General features: G+C 45.5%; 1 protein-coding gene across 1 annotated transcript in view; it reads right to left on the bottom strand.

Annotated features, from left to right (window-relative positions):
- LURAP1 (leucine rich adaptor protein 1) overlaps positions 1–18,362 on the bottom strand; it is a 28,586-nt gene extending 10,224 nt beyond the window's left edge. The window contains exon 1 of the mRNA XM_003936895.3: positions 15,846–18,362. Coding sequence (XP_003936944.1) covers positions 15,846–16,043 — 198 coding nt within the window. The 5' untranslated portion in view covers positions 16,044–18,362. The remainder of the gene's footprint in view (positions 1–15,845) is intronic.
- Between the last annotated feature and the right edge of the window lie 220 nt (positions 18,363–18,582).

The following is an 18,582-nucleotide window of genomic DNA, read 5'->3' as shown; positions in this document are numbered from 1 at the left end:
CTCACTGCAACCTCCACCTCCTGGGTTCAAGCGATTCTCCTGCCTCAGCCTCCCAATTAGCTGGGATTGTAGGCATGTGCCACCACACCTGGCTAATTTTGTATTTTAGTAGAGACGGGTTTCACCATGTTGGCCAGGCTGGTCTTGAACTCTTGACTGCCCACCTTGGCCTCCCAAAGTGCTGGGATTCCAGGCATAAGCCACTGTGCCCGGCCACAGGGTACTGACTATCGAACCTGGCCAGATTCACCAGAAATACATAGAAACAGAATAGCCAGAGAGGGTGTTAGTCAGGAAGCAGACTGGGCCAAAAGGAGCAGGAGCTGGGGAATAAAGAGCTAACCTGGTTCCTTAGTCCCTTCAGCGCACTGGTAGCAGCCACTGAGGGAGGAAAGGGTTGGCCTGAGCTTAGAAGGGTCAGAATCCCATTGGCTGGGCACTCAGGGCTTCTTCCCCATACACACCAGCCTCCAATTTGACTTACAGGGTAATCTCAAGGGTCCCTTCCAGCTTAGATGCACTGTTACCTTCCCTAAGCACAAGTCTGAACCTGTCTCTCCCTGCTCAAGAGCCTTAATGGCAACAGCTCTTACAGAGTGCTGAATCTTAACATCTGCAATAGCAGGGAACTCTGCCCTGCTCTTAGAGAATGAAACATAAACATTTTAGCAGCTGGCATTCAAAAGCCTGTAACACATGGCTCTCGCCCATCACTATAGCTTCACCTCTAGCATTTTGCCCTGTGAACCCAAGGCCCTGCCATGAATGACTTTAAAACTAGTTTTATTTCGCTTTACTTGTATTTTATTATTATTTTTTGAGATAGGGTCTCTCTCCATCACTCAGGCTGGAGTCCAGTGGCACAATCATGGCTCATACAGCCACCATCTCCTGGTCTCAAGCAATTCTCCCACCTCAGCCTCCCAAGGAGCTGAGACCACAGGTGTGCACCACCACACCTAGCTAATTTTGTTTCTTGTAGAGACAAGGTCTCACCTTGTTGCCCAGGTTGGTCTCAAAACTCCTAGGCTCAAAGCAATTCTTCTACCCTGGCCTCCCAAAGTGCTAGGATTATAGGTGCGAGTCACCACGCCCAGCCCAGTTTTACTTCCAGTTGAAGTAGCAGACGCACAGAGATTAAAGAGGCAAACAGTTCCACAAGATCATGAACATGAACAGTTCTCCCATCCTGGTCCTACATCCCAGAAACAACTATTATTATTTATTTAGATGTTTATTTTGGTATTTACCTCCTAATCTCCAAATAACACGCTTATATTGCTACTTATCTTTCTTTCTTTTTTTTTTTTTTTTTTTTTTTTGAGACAAGGGTCTCAAAAGGGCAGTGGTGCGACCTCAGGCTGGAGTACAGTGGTGCGATCTCAGCTCACTGCAACCTCCGCCTCCTGGGTTCAAGCAATTCTCCTGCCTCAGCCTCCCAAGCAGCTGGGATTACAGGCATGCGCTACCACAACTGACTAATTTTTATTTATTTGTGTGTGTGTGTGTGTGTGTGTGTGTGTGTGAGACAGAGTCTCGCTCTGTCACCAGCCTGTAGTGCAGTGGTGCAATCTTGGCTCACTGCAACCTCTGCCTCCCAAAATCAAGTGATTCTCCTGTCTCAGCCTCCTGAATAGCTGAGATTACAGGCGTCTGCCACCACACCTGGTGAACTTTTGCATTTTTAGTAGAGACGGGGTTTTGCCGTGTTGGCCAGGCTGGTCTCAAACTCTTGACCTCAGGTGATCCACCCATCCCAGCCTCCCAAAGTGCTGGGATTACAGGCATGAGCCACCGCACCTGGCTTTTTTTTTTTTTTTTTTTTTTTTTAGATGAAGTCTCACTGTATCACCCAGCCTAGAATGTAGTGGTGTGATCCTGGCTCACTGCAACTACTGCCTTCAATCAATTATCACGCTTCAGCCTCCCGAGTACCTGGGACCACAGGTACCCATCACCATGCCTGGCTAATTTTTGTATTTTTAGTAGAGACAGGGGTTCACCATGTTAGCCAGGCTGGTCTTGAACTCCTGACCTCCTGAACTCTGCCCACTTTGGCCTCCTAAACTTCTGGGATTACAGGCATGAGCCACTGCACCCAACCAGCATTTAACTTTCATCCCACTCCCCACTCCCCACTCCCCAGCCATACAGATACCCTTCCCATTTTCTATCCTCAAAATAGGCAATAAAATTAATCAGTGTTTACTTTATTAAGACTTGGAAATGTTCTTCACAGCTAAGCCATGTAGTTTACTATAGTTACTTTTTATTTCTTACACCTTTTTATCCTTAGAATTATTATTATTGTATTACCTACTTTGCTGTGTAGTTATCAGTAAGTCAACCTCAAACACTCCTTCAATTGTCTGAATTTCCCTCTCCAGGCTTTCGAACTCATCACGTGTCCTATCTATTCCATCTTCTGAGTGGCATCTCTTAAGTCTATCTGTCCTGGTTGCACAATTGCTCTCCAGGGATCTCCCTTCATTATCATCTTGGGAATTCTGTTGCCTCTTTCCTTAGCTGGATCCCTTGTTTCTTAGAGTCCATATATTTTTTCTTAATTTACTCCTTCCTTTGGGTGGATGGTTCTCTCCCTCTAGAAGTGTCCTGAGAAAGTTGGTGTAAGAGGTAAATTTGTTGAAGCTTTGCATGTTTTAAAATGTTATTACACATCCATAAGAAAGAATGAAATCGTATCCCTTGCAGCAACATGTATGCAACTGGAGGCTATAATCATAAGTGAACTGATGCAGAAGCAGAAAACCAAATACTGCACGTTCTAACTATAAACGGGAGCTAAACACTGGGTACATGAACATAAAGATGGTAACAATAGACACTAGGGACTATTAGATGAAAGAGGGAGGTGGGGGCAAGGATTGAAAAAATAATTGTGAGGTACTATGCTCACTTCCTGGGTGATGGGTTGAACCGTACCCTGAAATCTCAGCATCATGTGATATACCCATGTAACAAACCTGCACATGTACCCAACTCTGAATCTAAAATAAAAGTTGGGCTGGGCATGGTGGCTCTTGCCTGTAATTCTAATACTTGGGGAGGCCAAGACAGGAGGATCACTTGAATACAGGAGTTTGAGGCCAGCCTAGGTTAACAGAGTGAGACCCTGTCTCTATAAAAATTTAAAAATTAGTCAGGTGTGGTGGTATGTGCCTGTAGACCAGCTACTTGGGAGGCTGAGGTGAGAAGATTGCTTGAGCCTGGGAGGTCAAGGCTGCAGTGAGCCATGATGGTGCCACTGTACTCCAGCCCGGGTGACAGAATGAGATTGCTCTCAAATAAGATAAAATAAAATAAAAGTTGAAATTATTTTTTTTAAAGTTATTAATCTTTCCTCACACTATTGATAGTTTGGCTGAATATAGAATTCCAGGTTGAAAATAATTCTTCCTCAGAAGTTAAGGCATTGTTTCATTGTCTTTTATTTTTTAAGACAGGGTCTCACTCTATAGCCCAGGCTGGAGTGCAGTGGCACAATCATGGCTTACTACAACCTTGATCCCCTGGGCTAAAGAGATTCTCCTGCCTCATCCTCCTGAGTAGCTGGGACTACAGGCCTCTACCACTACACCAGGCTAATTAAAAAAATTTTTTTTGTAGATGGGGGTCTTACTATGTTGCCCAGGATGGTCTCAAACTCCTGAGCTCAAGGGATCTGCCCACCTCGCACCCAGCCTCCTTTTTAAATTTTTAGTGTTAGCCTTTAAAAAGCTAATGCTGTGGCTGGGTGCAGTGGCTCACACCTGTAATTCCAGCACTTTGGAAGGCTGAGGCAGGCAGATCGCCTGAGGTTGGGAGTTCAAGACCAACCTGACCAACATGGAGAAACCCCGTCTCTAGTAACAAATACAAAATTAGCCAGGTGTGGTGGCAGATGCCTGTAATCCGAGCTACACAGGAGGCTGAGATAGGAGAATCGCTTGAACCCGGAGGCAGAAGTTGCAGTGAGCCGAGATCGTGCTATTGCACTCCAGCCTGGGCAACAAGAGCGAAACTCGGTATCAAAAAAAAAAATATATATATATATATATATAATGCCATTCCAATTTCTGATCCTTTGTACGTGACCCTTTTCCCGGAAGTTTTTAGGATCTTCCCTGTTCCCAGTGTTCTGTTTCACTGCAATTTGCCATGGTGTGACTTACTTTCCATCCATTGAGTTAGTCACTTGATGGGCCTCTTCAGTCCTGAAGCTTATGTCCTTCAGTTCTGGGAGATTTTCTTTAATTATTTCTTTGATGATTATCCTCCAGTATTTTTCTGTTCTTTCTGGGAATCCTATTACTTGGATAGAGGGTATCCTGAACTGATCCTTTATGGTTTTCTTTTTTTTTTCACTCTTGCATCTCTTTCTATATTTGCTCTAGTTTCTAAAATAGTTCGACATTATCAACTCTTTTTTCTTTTTCTTTTTTTTTGAGTTGGAGTCTCACTGTTGTCACCCAACTGGAGGGCACTGGTGTGCATCTTGGCTCACTGCCTTCCTCTCCTGGGTTAAAGCGATTTTCACGATTCAGTCTCTCAAGTAACTGAAATTACAGGTGTCTGCCACCACACCTGGCTAATTTTTTTATTTTTAGTAGCAATGGGGTTTCACCATGTTGGTCAGGCTGCTCTCAAACTCCTGACCTCAGATGATCCACCTGCCTTAGCCTCCCAAGTGCTGGGATTACAGGCATGAGCCAGCATACCCAGCCTATCATCAACTCTTGAGTTTTTCTTTTTTCCCCCCCTATAATGTGTTTATTTCCAAGTGTTGTTTCTAGTTCTCTGAATGTCTTCCTTTTTTACAGCTTCTTGTTTTTGTTCATGACTACAATATTATCTTTTATCTCTTTGAGGATATTCTTAATGATTTTTATAAGTTCGTATCTCTCTGTATTATCTCCATGTCATTCAAATTGCTTTTCCTTTTATTTTTTTCTTTTTGACAGAGTCTTGCTCTGTTGCAGGCTGGAGTGTAGTGGCACAATCTTGGTTCACTGCAACCTCTGCCTCCTGGGTTCAAGCAATTCTTGTGCCTCAACCTCCTGAGTAACTGGGATTACAGGCACCCGCCACCACAACCAGTTAATTTTTGTATTTTCAGTAGAGACGAGTTTTCACCATGTTGGCCAGGCTGGTCTCAAACTCCTGACATCAAGTGATCAGCCCGCCTTGGCCTCTCAAAGTGTTGAGATTACAGGGGTGAGCCACCATGCCTGGCCTTAAGTGGCTTTTTCCTATTTATTTAGGCCTATATAGGAGGTCAAATGTCTATGATCTTTAACTGCTGCTCACTTCAGAGTAGACCTCTAAAATGACTAGAAGCAGTTTATGTATGAAGCTTGCCAACTCTGATCCTCCCTACAGGATGATCTGATTGGGCTGTTTAATTGGAGGTCTAAAGTCTGTATCTTTTTTTTTCTCTTGAGTTCATCATATTCCCCATATTATGCCAATCTAGAAAGTATAACATAAGCAAGGCTCCCAGTATCCTAGGAGCCAAGTAGGGGTAAAGGCTGGGAGAGGTATTTCATGATATTTAGTACTTTTTAAGGTTTTTGTAGAGACAAAGTCTCGCTATGTTGTCTAGGCTGGAGTGCATTGATGTGATCATAGCTCACTGTAGCTTCAGACTCCTGGGCTCAAGCGATCCTCTCACCTCAGCCTCCCAAAGTGCTATGATTACAGACGTAAGCCATTGTGCCTGGTCGTATTTAGTATATTTTTATTTAGTCCCTCTTGCCCTCAACTATGCTTGGTATCTTTTAATCTAGAGACCTTCTGTTCTTTTCTATATATATAGTCATTTGTCACTTAACAATGGGGATATGCTTAGAGAAATGCACCATTAGGCGATTTTGTTGCCATGCAAACATGAGAGTGTAACTGCACAAACTAGATAACATTTAAAAATTTATATGCTTTTTAGTTTTTTAAATTTATTTTTGATATGGAGTCTTGCTCTGTCACCCAGGCTAGAGTACAGTGGTGTGATCTCGGCTCACTGCAACCTCCGCCTCCCAGGTTCAAGAGAGTCTCCTGGCCGGGTGCGGTGGCTCATGCCTATAATCTCAGCACTTTGGGAGGCCGAGACGGGTGGATCACGAGGTCAAGAGATCAAGACCATCCTGGTCAATATGGTGAAACCCCATCTCTACTAAAAATACAAAAAATTAGCTGGGCATGGTGGTGCACGCCTATAGTCCCAGCTACTCAGGAGGCTGAGGCAGGAGAATTGCTTGAACCCAGGAGACGGGGGTTGCGGTGAGCCGAGATCGCACCATTGCACTCCAGCCTGGGTAACAAAAGCGAAACTCCGTCTCAAAAAAAAAAAAAAAAGAGAGAGTCTCCTGCCTCAGCCTCCCAAGTAGCTGAGATTACAGATGCCAACCACTGTGCCCAGCTAATTTTTGTATTTTTAGGAGAGACAGGGTTTCACCATCTTAGCCAGGCTGGTCTCAAACTCCTGACCTCGTGATCCACCTGCCTCAGCCTCCCAAAGTGCTGGAATTATAGGCGTGAGCCAGTGTGTCAGGCCAAAAATTTATATACTTTTAAAAATACGGGAAACAAAATGTCCTAGCACAGTTATTGAATATCAATACCTACTTGATCTGTTATGCCAATATCAAGTGCCCTATATCATATTTGTATTTGTATATGTGCTGTGTTACAATCTTATGGAATCACTGTGTAACCGATGCTGTCCATCATCGACTGAAACATCATATAAATGTGTATATATGTATATATGTGCGTACATACTTATATATACATGTTTATTTTACATATATGTGTAAATATGCATACACATTATAAGTGTTTATTTGACATATGTAGTCTATCATTGATCAAAATGTTTATATGGTAATCCCAGCACTTTGGGAGGCTGAGAGGTCAGAAGTTCAAAACCAACATGGCAAAACTCCATCTCTACTAAAAATTTAAAAATTAGTTGGGTATTGTGGCTCTCGCCTGTAATCCCAGCTGCTCAGGAGGCTGAGGCAGGAGAACTGCTTGAACCCAGAAGGCAGAGGTTACAGTCAGCCGAGATGGCACCACTGTACTCTAGCTTGGGTGACACAGTAAGTCTCTGATTTAAAAAAAAAGTTTACATGGATATTTATATGTTATATGTGGTCTGACATTGACCAAAGTGTCATTATGTGTGTATTTACATATACAGGTCAGATCCCACAGGTCACACAAACATAATTAATTTTTTTTTGTATTTGAAAAATGCTTATTGAATTATTCAGGAAATAATTGTTTTATTCACATCTATGATAAACCAGAGGAAGACCAAGTATTAATATTTGTACACTGAGGCCAGGCAGAGTGGCTCACTCCTGTAATCCCAGCACTTTGGGAGGTTGAGGCGAGTGGATCACCTGAGATCAGGAGTTTGAGACCAGCCTGTCCAACATGATGAAACCCTGTCTCTACTAAAAATACAAAAATTAGCCAGGCATTGTGGCATACACATCTGTAATCCCAGCTAATCGGGAGGCTGAGACAGGAAAATTGCTTGAACCCGGGAGGTGGAGGTTGTGGTGAGCTAAGATAGCACCACTGCAATCCAGCCTGGGCAACAGAGCGAGACTCCATGTAAAAAATACATATATTTGTACATTGAGAAAATTAGACACTAGAATTAAATGGACCTGGATTTTTTTTTTTTTTTTGAGACAGAGTTTCGCTCTTGTTACCCAGGCTGGAGTGCAATGGCGCGATTTTGGCTCACCGCAACCTCTGCCTCCTGGGTTCAGGCAATTCTCTTGCCTCAGCCTCCTGAGTAGCTGGGATTACAGGCATGCACCACCATGCCCAGCTAATTTTTTGTATTTTTTTTAGTAGAGACGGGGTTTCACCATGTTGACCAGGATGGTCTCGATCTCTTGACCTCGTGATCCACCCGCCTCGGCCTCCCAAAGTGCTGGGATTACAGGCTTGAGCCACCGCGCCCGGCAAATGGACCTGGATTTGAATTCCAGTTTTGCCATTAATGAGCCAAATGAAATAGAAAGTTATTTCATTAAACCTTCATTTCTTTATTAAAATATGAGGATACTATCTAAAGGTTTGTCATGAGACAGCGAAGGAACATATTAACACACATAGCATACCACCTGACAGTACCATAAATCAGTAAATGGTAGGCTATTTGGCTCTACATATCACTATGGTCGACTTATTTACTATGTATGATATTAATGTGTGTGCGTGTGTGTGTGTGTGTGTGTGTGTGTGCAGGTTTTCATAAGTTTCTGGCTCATAAGTCCCATAGCCATTGTTACAGTTTGTGTTACAATTCTGGGGCACTCAGAAGTAGGCTTCAGGAAACAGGGTCTCTTTCTGACCTCCTGTCCTCCTCTCACCTGCCCAGGGTAGAACTCTAATCTGATTGTGGGTGATTGTGGGTCATAAGACTCTCATTCGAGGGAGGGTCTTGACTCATACCCTGGAGGAAGGAATGCCACAGAAAGAGGCCAAGAAGAATCTAAACAGACAGGCTTTGCAGGGTTTAGATCAGACCCTTTTTGTCCAATTACATTTTGATATGGTTGTCCATGTTTCAATCGCGGACAACCAATAGTCTCTTTAAAAGGCCCAAAGGACCAGGCACGGTGGCTTAAGCCTGTAATCCCAACACTCTGGGGGTCTGAGGTGGGAAGACTGCTTGAGCCCAGGAGTTCAAGACCAGCCTGGGCAACACAGGGAAACCCTGTTTCTACCCCTGAAGAAAAAAAAAAAAATTAGCTGAGTGTGGTAGTGAGCACCAATAGTCCTAGCTACTTAGAAGGCTGAAGTGGGAGGATTGCTTGAGTCAGAATTAACGGCTGCAGTAAGCTGTGATCGTGCCACTGCACTCCAGCCTGGGCAACAGGGTGAGACCTTGTCTCAAAAAATAAAAAAGGGTCCCAAAGGACAGGATTCAGGGAGCTTCCAAACAGGTGAACATATGGAGGTTCCTGGAGGGGGTGGTACATCCAGGGAGAGCACAGAAGTTTCATGCCCCTTCCCATATACCTTGCCCTATGCATCTCTTCATCTATATCCATTGTAATATCCTTATAATATAACAGTAAATGTATTTCCCTGAGTTCTGTGAGGCACTCCAGCAAATCAATCAAACTCAAGGAGGGGGTTATAGGAACGCCAGTTTGAAGCTGGTTGGCCAGAAGCTCAGAAGGCCGGGACTTATGCCTAGTGTCTGAAGAGGCGGACAGTCTTGGGGACTGAACCCTCAATCTGTGGGATATAACACTGTCTCTAGGTACACAGAGTTGAAATTAAATTAGTGGACACCCAGCTTATGTCTGCTGCAGAACTGATTGCTTGCTTACTTGCTGGTGGGAAGAAATCCTCACATATTTTGGGGTCTTCCGTGTTAATGATTATTGTGTTGTAATAAGTGAAAATTTTTTTTAAAAACATAGTTTATGTTTTTTTAATTTGTTTTTGTTTTTTAATTGAGACAGAGTTTCGCTCTTGTTGCCCAAGCTGGAGTGCAATGTTACGATCGCAGCTCACCACAACCTCTGCCTCCCGGGTTCAAGCAATTCTCCTTCCATGGCCTCCCAAGTAGCTGAGACTATAGGCATGAATCACCATGCCCAGCTAATTTTGTATTTTTAGTAGAGACAGGGTTTCTCTGTGTTGGTCAGGCTGGTCTCGAACTCCTCACCTCAGGTGATCTGCCTCAGCCTCCCAAAGTGCTGGGATTACAGGCGTCAGCCACCATGCCCAGCCCAGTTTAGGATCTTCTAAATACTATGGCAAAAGCATAGAACAAAATTTTATACCTGAAATTCTTTGTTTTTGGAAGAATATCACAACTCTAATTCAATTAAACAAATAACTTTTGGAAAAATATCACAACCTTAATTCAATTAAACAAATGGATTTTCTTTTTTTGTTTTCCTTCTTTTTTTAACAGAAGATTCCCAAAATATATACATATATTTTTTAAGACAGAGTCTTGCTCTTATTTCCCAGGCTAGAGTGCAATGGCATGATCTCGGCTCACTACAACCTCTACCTCCTGGGTTCAAGCAATTCTCCTGCTTCAGCCTCCCAAGTAGCTGGGATTACAGGCATGCACCACCATACCTGGCTAATTTTTGTATTTTTAGTAGAGACAGGATTTCACCATGTTGGCCAGGCTGGTTTCAAACTCCTGACCTCAGGTGATCCACCCGCCTCTGTCTCCCAAAGTGCTGGGACTACAGGAATAAGCCACCTTGCCTGGCTGGGTACATGGATTTTCTAATAATTACAAAGATAATGAAGACATTGTCCCTGCTTAATAGAAGCTTGCAGTCTCAATAAGGAGAGATAAACATAAACGAGATATCACAGACTGTACAGACTATTAATAACATGATAAAGGAGATTATCTTCAATTATTTCATCCTAGAGACAAATATACGAACAGTGAAAATATCTGTCCATGACCAAACTAAATGCATTAAACAAAGCTCCTCATACTAAAAACACTTTTCCTGCTGTTTTCCCCTCCCTCCTTTCCTTCTTTTCTTCCTCTCTCCATCCCTCCCTTCCTTCCTCTTTCCAAAACTTACATCTCCAGCCCGTCATGGTGGCTCACACCTGTAATCCCAGCACTTTGGGAGGCTGAGGCAGATGGATCACCCGAGGTCGGGAGTTCAAGACCAACATGGTGAAACATGTCTCTACTAAAAATACAAAATTAGCTGAGCGTGGTGGTGGGCATGTGTAATCGAAGCTACTCAGGAGGCTGAGGCAGTAGAATCACTTGAACCTGAAAGGCAGAGGTTGCAGTGAGCTGAGATTTCACCACTGCACTCCAGCCTAAGCAATGAGCAAGACTCCATCTCAAAAAAAGAAATACAAAAAACACAAAACTTACATCTCCAGTCTTCTGCTGGATAAAGAAGTAGCTGGCACCTGGTTGCACAGATAGGGAGGGGCTCTTAGAATATGACTTTTAAACCTTCAACCAGCCCTTTTGTTTTCAGCCCCACTTGTGCCCCCAGTTCCAGAAAAATCTGGTGCTTCCAACCCCTAAGACCTTTGAGGGTTTTTGCAGCATAAAATGTGTTGCTCTGGCCAGGCATGGTGGCTCACGCCTGCAGTCCCAACACTTTGGAAGGGTGAGGTGGGCGGATCACCTGAAGTGGTGAGTTGGAGACCAGCCTGACCAACATGGAGAAACACCATCTCTACTAAAAATACAAAATTAGCTGGGCGTGGTGGCGCATGGCTGTAATCCCAGCTACTCAGGAGGCTGGGGCAGAAGAATTGCTTGAACCTGGGAGGCAGAGGTTGCAGTGAGCTGAGATTGTGCCATCGCACTCCAACCTGGGTAACAAGAGTGAAACTCCGTCTCAAAAAGGAAAAAAAAAAAAGCGTTGCTTTTCAGCTTTCTCTACTGCTGACTTGGGAATGAGCACTTTTTAGGTCCAAGTTAGTTGCCACTCTTCCTTCTGCATTTCAGCTTCCTAAATTCCGTTCCTATCATCTTGTCTCTTATTCTTATTGTCATAATGGCTCCATGCCTTTTATTTATTTATTTACTTACTTATTTACTTATTTTCGAGATGAAATCTTGCTCAGTTGCCCAGGCTGTAGTGCAGTAGCACACTCTTGGCTCACTTCAAACTTTGCCTCCCAGGTTCGAGCAATCCTCCTGATTCAGCCTCCCAAGTAGCTGGGATTACAGGTGTGTGCCACCATGTCCAGCTACTTTTTGTATTTTTAGTAGCAATGGGGTTTCACTGTGTTGGCCAGGCTGGTCTCAAACTCCTGACCTCAAGTGATCTGCCTACCTCAGCCTAACAAGGTCAGGAAATGCTTCCTAGAATAAGGGACCTGATCTGAAAATTTACGGTTAAGGACTCAGCCAGAATGGGTGAGGTGGCTCATACCTGTAATCCCAGCACTTTAGGAGGCGGATGCAGAAGATCACTTGAGGTCAGGAGTTCAAACCCAGCCTGTTCAACATGGCAAAACCCCATCTCTACTAAAAATACAAAAATTAGCTGGGTGTGGTGGTGTTTGCCCATAGTTCCAGCTACCTAGGAGGGTGAGGCAGGAGAATTGCTTGAGCCCAGAAGGCAGAGGTTGCAGTGAGCTGAGATTGTGCCATTACACTCCAGTCTGGGTGATAGGAGTAAATGCCTGTGCCAAAAAAAAAAAAAAGGACACAGACAGATAAAGAGGTGGACAGAAGCATTTCAAGCAGAGGAAATAGCTTGTGCCTCCTTCCAATTTGAAGTCACCTGCCGGGCGCGGTGCTTCACATCTATAATCCTAGCACTTTGGGAGGCCAAGGTGGGTGGACCACCTGAGGTCAGGAGTTCAAGACTAGCCTGGCCAACATGGTGAAACCCCATCTCTAGAAAAAAAAAAAAGAAAAAAAAAAAAGAAAAAAAAAAAAGAAGTCTCCTTTCCAGACCACAAATCCAACCACATCACTCTATAGTCAAGACTATTCTAGGAGGCCCTTCCTGGGTTCTACCAGCATTTACTATCCTGTACTAGAAATGTTCATCTGTCTCCCTCCTTCCCCAACAAGCCTGTGAGCTCCCTGAGAGCAGACCCCGCCCAGTCCATTTCCGGTGCTCAGCTTAGGGCTAAGCAGGTCACATTCAGTTCTGTGATTCTCTTGCCTTTACTATCCTTGACCCCTTTGAAGGTTCTCAGAATTCAGGGGTCTGGGTTGTACTGTGTTGCTGGGAAATAAATCTGAGAGCAGGTTCTATAGTCCTCTGACAGTGGGATTCCCTATGACAGCATCACTCCCAGAATAGAAGCAAGGCTTTCTTGCCAGAAAAAGAAACACTCTTTTTACACCATCTTTTGAAGAAAATAGAGTATAGGATAAACAGCTCAGGAGAGATGCAGCCTCAGAGGCGACTCCAAACCCAATTCTCCTTCCACGGAGATTCAGGCTCCCTACTCCTCTCCTTAACATCTACATATCAGACTCTCTGCCCAGCGCTGAGGTCCTTTATGGTTTCCTCATTGCTCAATCCAAATTAAGCCCCAAAGCCTGGAGAACCCAGTCCTAGCTCCCAGAGCAGGGACTATCAGAATATTGTTACTACAAAGGTTTTTACGATCATCTGGTTCCACAATCCCCATCTCCCTTTACTCCCTCCATTAAGAGGAAGAAAAACTGAGGCCAGGAGAAAGACAAAGTCCTGCTCAAGACCACAAAATGTTTCAGAAGCAGAGCCAAGACTTGAACCCATGCCTTCTCCTTCCTTGCCTAAAGCTATTTCTCAAACTGCCTCTGTAGAGGCGGGTTGTCATAGCAACAGTTCTTTGGGTGGGAGAAGTAAGAAGAGTTGCCACTGTTTCCCATTCCCACATATCCCAGTCTGGCTTGTTCACTCAACCTTTGAATGGGGGGTAGAGGAAGAAAGCAGGAGGGAAGAGGCCTAGAGGCAGGACTGACCTTGGCCTCAAGGGTAGGCCTTCCGCCTGCCTCCGTGCAAGGAGAGCTGGAAGAGGAACAATTGAAGGACAGCCTTAGAGGACTTGAACCAGGCCTGCCTTCAGTGGCTCCAAGGAAAACCGTCTGCCCCACCCCTTGTCCTTCCTGGGTGCAACCCAGTAGGCAGGGCAGAGCACAGAAGGAGATTAATATTAATAACATCCTGGCCTGAGGAGGGAGAAGAAATAGGGTGGGGATCTCTCCTTGTTCTGGTCCCAGAAGGCTCCCTCCTATGTATCCCTTCTTAGGCAGCCTCAGGCCCCAGGCAAGCCGGGTCAAGAATACAGAACAAAATCAGAAGTTAAATGCAGCCCCTTAAAGTTTACAGATAGTTTCCACCAAGGCAGAAAAGAGTTAGAGCCAGAGAGACTAGGCGTGGCTCTTCCACTGACTCCCTATGTGAGTTCAGACAAAGCCCCAAAATCTGCAAGCATGTTTCATCTGCAAGATGGGAGAAATGATGGCCAGTTTTCTGATTTCCATGACATAAAATGTGTTTAGAATATCTGGCACAAAGTAGGTCTCAAAGGTAAAGATGTAAAGTGCAGTCTAAAGATCTGGGTTCAAATCCTGATCCTGCTTTTTACATGATTGTGGGTAGTCACTTAAATTCCCTGTGCCTCTACTTTTTCTTTTCTTTTTTCTTTTTTCCTCCCTTCCATCCTCTCTTCCTTCCCTCCTTCCTTTTCTTTTTTTTGAGACAGAGTCTAGCTCTGAGCTCTGTCACCCAAGCCGGAGTGCAGTGGTGTGACTTCAGCTCACTGCAGCCTCCTCCTCCTTCTGGGCTCAAGCAATCCTCCTGACTCTGCCTCCAGAGTAGCTGGGACTATAGGCATGCACCACAATGCCCATCTAATTTTTGTATTTTTGGTAGATACAGGGTCTCACTTTGTGGCCCAGGCTGGTCTCAAACTCCTGGGCTCAAGCAATCTGCCTGCCTCGGTCTCCCAATATGTTGGTATTACAGGCGTGAGCCACCATGCCTACCCTGTGCCTCAGTTTCTTCATCTATAAAATATCACTTACTTAACAGGGTTACTGTGGAGATGAAGACAGTATCATGTAAAGTGCTCAGCAATCTGCCTGGCACGTGTGCTGGGTGAAAGTTAGTTTTCAAAGCAACTACAGTCTAGACAGGGCCTTCAGCTAAAGTTTGTACAGTGAGGCAAAGCCAAGCCCACTCTCCCCCCTTAGGTAGGTACAGTCACAGCCTTGCTCTGGAGAATTTGGCACTCACCTCCAACCTTCAAGGCCAAGTGCACACTTGGCATTCAAGTCCTTCTCCCAGAGGGGCTTTCCCTCACTGCTCCACCCACCAGACTCTCCTCCCAGACTCTCAGATCAGGCATCAGAGCCCTTGCTGGGCTCAGAGCCTCCATGACTTCCTTCTTCTGATCCTTCACAGACCAGCTTGGCACAGGCTGGGCACACAGTGGGGTTCCAGGAAGACTTATCAGCTGAGGAACTTCACTGTGGGCTCCTGGTTGTGAGCCAGGGAGCCAATATTGGGCAATTCCTCAGTTCCCCAGAGCTGGATGCAAAGTAGTGGCAGGTGTAAATCACCTACTTCACCGGAATCAGGGCTCTGGGGAGCCTGCCAGGGCCCCAGCTGCCCTTTTGGCTCTGAATCTAGACCAGCAGAAACGGAGAAAGCAGAGGGTTGCTGCTTCCTTTTCTCCTTAAGAATGTACAGACAAGATCCAAATATCCAGTTTACCTGGGAGATTGGCTGGGAGGAGACTGAGTCTGAGGTGAAGCAATTGGCACCAATGGTGCTGCTACTCTGTGTCCCTGCTATAGGTTTAAGAACTTTCCATTATTTTAAGTAGGGCTGGGAGATGCAGGAGAAACGGAGGAGGTTTTCAGCGCCCCTAGTCCAGGTAGTTTTCAGCAGATATACCCCTTAACCCTGTGCTGAACACTGCGGCCTCACAGAAACTAAACCCTTTCCCGGTTAGCAGAAGAAAAAACTGGTTGTCTTACAACGGGGACTGGCGAGGAATAGATGGCCCAGATGGGCGGGGGAAATTTGTGCTGCGTTTGGTTCTCGGTAGTTCCCAGTCCTCATCTCTCTCCTCCCAATTATTTGGCAGGAATAACTTCCAAGAACCACTGTCTCCCACCCCAAGTCCTCAGGACCCATCAACACCCCACTCACTCTTTGGGGAACAATTAATGGACGTCACTCCACCTCCACCCCAGCGCTTACGGATTGATCTGGGAGGGATTCTGAGCAGTTAGATGGAGAGTTTTAACCACCTCCTCTCCAGCCTAACTTGGGAGCGTGAGTTTGTCCCTCCCGGCCCTACACTGGGGACTTGTCCCCTTGGTCCATGGAGTCTGCACTCACCAGCTCCATCTTCAGCGCCGTGATCTTGTCCCCCAAGCCGTGGCCGGTGCTAGGCGCCCCTGGGAGCAGCAGGGCGCCAGAGGTTCCCAGCTCACACTCGCCTCGCAGCCCACGGAGCAGCCCTTCAGGGGTCTTCCTGCCCACCTTACCCTCTACATCCCGCAGATCAGGCGTCTGGGACTCCACGGTCCCCTCCATGCGGGCCCAAGCCTGTAAAGGGCTGGGCGACTGGACGCCCGGGACTAGCTCCCGGGGGTCCTCCCTTCGCCGAAGCTAATGCGGAGCAGAACTGGTGGGTCCCCGCCCGCGCGACTTGGGGGCGGGAGGAGGGCACCGTAACACTCAGAAAAGCCGCGCAGCACCGCCTGTAGATATATATTTGAGTGCTGCGCACACAACCTCTGGCCCCGGATTGCGTGGGGCTGGGCGATTCTGGATTTGAACCTGAAAGAGCACTCGGAGACTTCAGCGCCTTCACCCCATCCTGGCACTGAATCCAGCCAGGCACACAGCAGGCGCCCAATACATGTTTGCAGAATGAAGCCTAGGCAGCTTCAGTCAGTCAGAGATGTGGGAGTTTAAGGAACAGTGGTAACAGAGAGCTGCAGAGGGCTTGGAAGTCTTCCTGGAGCAGAGGAACTGGCTCTAAAACGCCGGCTGGATTTTAGCCAGACACACACACACCGCAGGGGCTAGAATTCAGATTAACGGAGTAGAAAGGGGCAACCAATACCGAAGCTGAAGAGGTCCACACTGGGCTTACAAGCAAGATACTCCTTAAGCTTGACTGCATATGAATTATCTGAGGATCTTGTTAAAATGAAGATTCTGATTTTGTAAATTTGGGGTGGGGCTTGAGATCCTGCATTTTTTTCTTTTCTTTTCTTTTCTTTTTTCTTTTTTTCTTTTTTTTTTTTTTGAGACGGAGTCTGGCTCTGTCACTCAGGCTGGAGTGCAGTGGCGTGATCTTGGCTCACTGCAACTTCTGCCTCCCTGGATTCAAGCGATTCTCCTGCCTCTGCCTCCCAGGTAGCTGGGATTGCAGGCATGCAACTGCACCTGACTAATTTTTTTGCATTTTTAGTAGAGACAGGTTTTCACCATGTTGGCCAGGCTGGTCTTGAACTCCTGACCTCAAATGATCCACCTGCCTCAGACACCCAAAGTGCTGGGATTACAGGTGTGTGACACTGCACCTGGCCAAGATCCTGCATTTCTAATAAGCTCTCAGGTGATGGTCATGCTGCTGGTCATCATGAAGTATGGTCCCTTCAAGTAATAAGGGACCACACTTTGAGTAATAAGGTTACAGAAGATGGTTCTGAGATGTTTGGGTTTTATTTAACAGGCAATGAACAGCCATGAAAACTTTGGTTTGTTTGGTCTTTTAATTCAAGAAATTCCAGTCCATGGTTGCAGAAGGATTTACAATGAGAAGAGAGTTACTCCTGCCCTACCCTTTCATACCTCTAGGCCCATTCCCAATTGGCAAAAATAACTTTCAGTTATTTATTTATTTTGGTGGGGGGTGTTCATATCCATAACTTTAGTGTTTAGAGTTAACTAAAAGTGGTTGCCAATTGGGAGTGGGCCTAGAGGTGCGAAAGGGTAGGGTAGGAGTAACTATCTTCTCATTGTATATCCTACCAATGCTTTTTTTCCTTTTTTAGAGACAGGGTCTTGTTATATTACCCAGGCTGGACTCAAACCCCTGGGCTCAAGCACTCCTCCTGCCTCCCAAGCAGCTATGACTATAGGAGTGCACCACCATGTCCAACCACACTACTTCTCAATTTTAAATATTCATCTGCTCTTTATTATCCTATTCAGATAAATGTGGATATATGGATTTCACTCACACTCTGTAGTTCCTTTCCGCCGTTGGCTATATATATATATAATTTTTTTTTTTTTTTTTTTTTTTTTCTGAGACAGAGTCTCACTGTGTCACCCAGGCTGGGGTGCAGTGGCATGATCTCAGCTCACTGCAACCTCTGCCTCCTGGTTCAAGCCATTTTCCTGCCCCAGCCTACCAAGCAGCCTTCCACCACATCCAGCTAATTTCTGTATTTTTAGTAGAGATGGGGTTTCACCATGTTGGCCAGGTGAGTTTCAAACTCCTGACCTCAGTTGATCTGCCTGCCTTGGCCTCCCAAAGTGCTGGGATTACAGACATGAGCCACTGCACCCAGCAACATTTGCCTTTAAAAAAAAAAGATCATTCTGGATTTTGCAAGGAGAAATGAATGGGAGGAGTAAAAATCTAGAGTCAAGGAGACTGGTTAGAAAGCAAGAAACTGAAATGGCCTACACCAGGGGCTGATTGTGAGGCTGGAGAAGAATTAGACTAGAATGGAAGGCTCTTCAAGAGGTAAGACTGACAGGACTGGGTGACTGTCTACATTCATTTATAGTTGCATTAAATAAAAATTTGTTTAAAAATACAAATGAATGATTTCAACAAATGTTATGGAGAGCTTACTATGTGCCAGCCTTTGTGTGTGGTGTAGATAATACAATGGTGAGGAAGACATACCTGGTCTGGTCACTGGAGACAGACAAGAAGTCAAGGTGACTCCCAGCTCTTTGGCCTGGTGCAGTTCACTGAGGAGGGGAACCCTCGAGAGATCTAGGAGTAAAAGGAAATGATTCCAGCAGTCATGCTGGTGTGTTAGAGGGGGCTGTGAAGATGCCCTGCTGGATATCAGGCAGCCTGGAGCTCAGGAAAGAGGTTAGA

Source organism: Saimiri boliviensis, chromosome 11 (genome assembly GCF_048565385.1).
Source record: "Saimiri boliviensis isolate mSaiBol1 chromosome 11, mSaiBol1.pri, whole genome shotgun sequence".
NCBI classification, from domain to species: Eukaryota; Metazoa; Chordata; class Mammalia; order Primates; family Cebidae; genus Saimiri; species Saimiri boliviensis.
This window is presented reverse-complemented; position numbering and strand designations above follow the sequence as displayed.